The sequence below is a fragment of the Muntiacus reevesi genome, chromosome X (assembly GCF_963930625.1).
Source record: "Muntiacus reevesi chromosome X, mMunRee1.1, whole genome shotgun sequence".
NCBI lineage: Eukaryota > Metazoa > Chordata > Mammalia > Artiodactyla > Cervidae > Muntiacus > Muntiacus reevesi.
In genome coordinates this window covers 23,992,681-23,997,942 of record NC_089271.1, presented here as the reverse complement: position 1 = coordinate 23,997,942, position 5,262 = coordinate 23,992,681, and the positions used below count along the sequence as shown (strand labels likewise).

The window sequence follows — 5,262 nt, the reverse complement described above, 5'->3', positions numbered from 1 at the left end:
CACATTTCCAAGTAAAATTCTACTCCAACACTATGTTACCTCATTCTGGACCACTAGGAAGATACTGAAGTCTTTTCAACTTGTTTACAAATAACAAACTCCTAATCATAAACCTAACAGCAGTAAACATGACATCCATGACATTAATAAACCTAGATTCTGTAGCACAATAAAAGTTATGAAGAGTAGTAACATTTAAAAATATAAGACACCTCTACCTACCTACCTAGATCATCTATTTTTGACTAGATATAATTCATATGGATAAAAGGAAAACATACACATTTTGTTGAAACTGCACCTAAACGCCCATACTACTTAGAACTGTGAAGAACATATGGGTTTTGTTCCCTCCACCCATACTACCCTACGCTATATAGAGGTGGACCGTTCTCTTCCGACACAAAGGGAACAAAGTGCCCTGCCCCCTCCCTAGATGTGGGAGGAGCTGCAGGACTTGGCCCTGGAAGGGGCACTGGCCTTAGCCATAGGTGGAGGAATGGCAGCGCCTCTCAGCCCTGCCCTCTGCACCTGATCTCTCAGAGCCTCGTGAAAGAGGTCTGGGAAGGAACTCGGGACCGTATCCTGGATCTTGGCCAGAACTTCCAACACCTTCATCTTACTGGTCTCAGCATAAGCTCTCGGGCCCCACAGGAACTCGTAGCTCGGAGGATCACGTCTGGACACCCGGCGGTAGATTAGGTACCCCTTCTCCACCAGATCTTTGGTGATGAGCTTTCTGGGCTCCCCAAAGATGGAGTGGTTCCTCCCATCATAGATCCCCAACACACTGAGGAAATCCCAGACCTCCTCCTCGGTGGCACGGTTACCCTTCATAAAGATGATGCCCAGGAGCGCCATGAGGAGACCAGACTTGGGCATCCCCCGCTCACCACGTGAACCTTCCTCAGCCCCGAGACTGAACTTGTTGATGAGGGCGTAGATGTTCCTGCTGCAGTCGACTTCCTTCAGCTCCAGGCCAAACACCAGCTCCACGCGCTCTGAGGCTCTCCTCAGGATCTCAGGGAAGTGCTCCTTGTACTTGCTGCTGATGACCTTCTTCAGGGCGTTCTGCGTGATGGGCTCCTTCTTGTTGTACTTCTCCAGCAGGAACTCCACCAGCATGCTGGCCTTCCTGTTCAGAGGATCTCTGCGAAATCTCCGAACGACCAGGGCTGACTGGGCGGCATCTTCACTTTCCTCCTCTGGGCCCTGGGCACCTTCATCAGATCCTGCGCAGGAAGGCCCTGCATCAGGACAGCTAGGGGCCATGGCTCCCTGAAGCTCCTGGGGATCGCCAGAAGCAGGGGAGCTTGGGGGAGAACCCTGAGGGACAGAAGAGGGGGAGGAGGGGCGCTCCTCTCCTGGGGCTGCAGCAGCACTGGCCTGGGGCTCCTGAGCTTCCCCCTGGACCTGGTGGCGTTTCCCGTGGGCATGAGACTTGTTTTTGTGCTTCCGAGGCATGGTGACACAGGTCAGGGACCTCAGGCGGCGTACAGTTAGGAAGGCAGGCAAGGAGGGCACTTTAAGGAAGGACAAAGAAATGCTGTGAGCACCTTCATCAGGGAGAGTCATTCCCGGCTTAAACCAAGTCCGCTCCTTAGGGGGCCTTGAGTCCACTGTTCTAAGACCCACAAATCTCCTGTTCCCTGGGGAGCCTGTGCCCAGAGACCCCTGAGGAGGAAGTGAGAGTGAGCCCTGGGGCGCAGCCAGACAGCCCTGCCTGGGCATTAGAGGGGGGCCTGTGGGGGCTGGCAGGGGAGGCCTGTCCCTTCAGTTCACATTCAGAGTTAGGATGAGAAATGGGGAAAGACCCTCTAGCACCAGCCCAGTTCCCTCTTCTGCTCTGCAGGTGATGCTGCCACCTTCCCTGTGACTCTGGGGAAGGAGAGGAGGGAGGGAGCACTCAGCCTCCCACCGAAGGGTTCCAGGACCCGCCCTTCTGCAACAATCTCTAACCTCCCCACTCAGAGCAAAGCCTCCCTTCCCCTTGTGCCGGGAGGATGCGCTGACCACAGGAGTGGGTGCTGATTCGCGCATGTGTCGGGGAGGAAAGTCCTCACCCTGGCGACTTCTGAGCTCTGACATCCTCCCTGTTCTGACCAGCTACCAGCCCCTCCGACCGAGGTCCCCTCCTCCCTCAGTGTCCCGCATCCGAGATCGCAATGAGGGTGCCCCGCAAACATTAGAGCTGCCCGGATCCTGCCCGGATGCTCCGAGGCCAAGTCTCAGGGGGTGGGGGCCTCGCATGGCCGCCGTTCTGGTGTGTGGAGACCCTCACAGTGCCTCCCGAGGGTCCCTCCTTTAGCTCCAGGGCTCAGGGCTTTCCCACTACTGTGCAGAATTGGGGTCTACAAGCCCCGGACCGAAGCCTTCCTCTCAGAGACCACCTGGGTGAAGCGGATGAACTTGGGGCCTAAGATGCAAGCCCAAATCTTCTGGGTGAGAGCAAGGGTAGGGTGGCCGGGAGTTGTCCGGCCCCATCTTTTCAGAGGGAAAGGCTTGACCGTGCCGGATGTGTGTTCCCACAATTGTAACTCACGTCACCTCACACTTGGGCACCTGATGAGACCTGGGAGTCCTCCGTCTGCGCCCCCTACACGGCAGTTGTCAAAGATGGCAGCAGCTGTCAAAGATGGCTTCGCAGCCCCAGCGTGAGTGCGCGTGTCGTCACTTCCGGCCGTGTGCTTCTGTGTTCCAGGCGGACAGGAGAGTCGGGGCCAGGGTGGTCAGGGTTCCGGGAGAGTGTCCGGCAGGATGGGCATGTGCCCCGTTCCTTGAATCTTAGGGGTTCCTGACACCTTCCCTCTACTGAGCTGATTCTAGGAATCTCCATCCCAGGCTCTAGCTTCCGTCAGCATCCCGGCAAGAATTGTTTGTGGCCTGGCCGAACAGGCTTCCTGGATCTCCTGAGAATGAACGAAAGGGCATTTTCGGGCCCTGTCTTCTGTGCTGAGTGATGCTCCATCCACTCTCCGTGTCTTCCCTTGGCCCCTGAAGTGGTGGGCTATGTCCCTTCTTCTGACCTGAGGACAAGGCCTCACATCGGAAACGTCAAGCCCCAAGACTCCTGGTGAGAAGTGAACCCACATCTCCTCTGGACACTTCTGCCTGAGGCTCCCAGGAAATAACTGCTACAGGTAGAGATGAGCTGAGAGGGAAGGATGGGAGACTGCCTTCTGTGGTGTGGAACCCCTCACATCTCACTCAGGATGTTCATACTGACTGCTAGCAGGACCTGGAAATCCTTCGCTTTCTGGTATGAATCCTCCCCTGTCCCCAACCATGTTCCACACAATCCCAGCAGAGTACGTGAAGGGGCTCCTAAGCCCGACAGTTCTCACTGTGGGCTCTTAGTCGACTGCAGGGGCATTGCTCGAAAGTTCTGAGTTGAATTTCTGTCCTTTGGTACAATTTCTGTGGTACTAAGTTTTCACTTCTAGTCTTTGTGTGATAGTCTATTAAGGTAGTTACTTAAAAGGGCCAGTTGTCATCCACTGAGAAAGTTTGTGCTGGCTATTTCATGACATCTGGGCCATAATGCCACATCCAACCCAAACTTTTGTGCCCATGGTCTTTTCATGGGACCTCTGAGATGCTACCTCAGATTCCTTCAGTGAGGCTATAGAGAGTCATGGCCCCAGGGCACAGTGGAAGAATCAAGGGCTGAACTTTAACACCTTTTGCAGCTGATCCTGTTGTCTGCTTCCCTTGTAGGCTGCACACCCCTTGTCAATCTGGGAGTACTCCCTCACGTTGGCACTCACAGGGTCAAGATCATTGGAGACTTATTTTCCCTCAGGGATTATTTAGTTTTGTGTATTTGCTTCTGTTACTGGTTTTCTTTATTCCTTGTATAAGTTTTCCATGGTTTATTCTGGGTACAGAAATCAGCAGCCCATGTTTGATTGTGGTCTCAGCTAGTCTGACGGTAGTAGATCTGTAAAGGAGCTAAGGAACATCGACAGTGTTACAATCTCTGCTCCTCATTAATACACATACTCTTCTGTTTGCGACTTCTTTCTCCTAAAGCTGTCAGGAAATTCTTGTTGCCTCCTTGTGGAATGTATACATTGTTCTGAGGTTTCGTTGTAGGTACATTTTGTGTATGGTTGCTTTTGTTTATGGTGTATTTTCTATTATGTGATCTAAGTAATTGTTGATTCTTCCAGGCCAGACTGTTGATTTTGCTATGGTGAATTATTGTATACCAGATAGCTGAAGTTATTTAATTATTTGATATTTTATGTGCATGTTTCCTAAGATTTTTAATTCGAGGATAAATTCTTATGTTATCATTTGCCTTTCATTGTTCCTGTCTCATATTCATTTGGCATTGTTGTATATAGCTCTGTACTGGCTTTGTGTTCTTGTCCAGATTTTTTCTACATTTTAAATCAGTAGCACATTTATGAAAAATTTAATTGGACGATAATTGCTTTATAATGTGTTAGTTTCTGTTGTACAACAGTATGAAGCAGCTATATGTATACCCCGCCCCGGTGAGCATCCCTCATGCAACCCTCATCTCAGTCCTCTAGGTTGTCACAGAACAGTAGTCTGAGCTCCCTCTGTTATACAGCATCTCGCCACTAGCTATCTCTTGTACACATGGTCGTGCATATATGTCATTGCCACTCTCAAATTGTCCCTCTCTCTCCGTCCCTTGCTGTGTCCACATCTTTTCTCTACATGTGTCTCTATTCGTACCCTGCAAATAGATTCCTAAGTGCCATTTTCTAGATTCCATATAAATGTGTTAATACACAATATTTTTTGTTCTCTTTCTGACTGACTTCACTCTGTATAACAGACTCTAGGTGCATCCACCTCACTACAACTGACTTAAATCTGTTACTTTTTATGGTTGAGTAATATTCCATTGTATATATCGAGCACAACCTCTGTAACTATGCATCTGTCAGTGGAAGTTCAGGTGGTTGCTTCCATGTCCTACTTATTGTAAATTTTGCTGCAAGAAACAGTGCGGTCCATGAATCTTTTCAAGGATGGCTTTCTCAGTGTGTATGCCTGGTAGTGGGATTGCTGAGTCATAAGGTAGTTTTATTTCTAGTTGTTAAAGGAACCTCCATACTGTTCTCCATAGTGGCTGTATCAATTTACATTCCCCCTCAAAGTGCAAGAGGGTTCTCTTTTCTCCACGCTGCTTCATCATTTATTGTTTTTTATTTATTTTTAAAATTTTTTCCCATTTATTTTTATTAGTTGGAGGCTAATTACCTTACAATATTGTAGCATTTT

General features: G+C 49.9%; 1 protein-coding gene across 1 annotated transcript; it reads right to left on the bottom strand.

Annotated features, from left to right (window-relative positions):
* Window positions 1-432: 432 nt before the first annotated feature.
* Window positions 433-1,464, bottom strand: LOC136154360 (melanoma-associated antigen B4-like). The gene has a single exon (XM_065916666.1). It carries the CDS (start codon window positions 1,462-1,464, stop codon window positions 433-435), a length of 1,032 nt encoding a protein of 343 aa, XP_065772738.1.
* Between the last annotated feature and the right edge of the window lie 3,798 nt (window positions 1,465-5,262).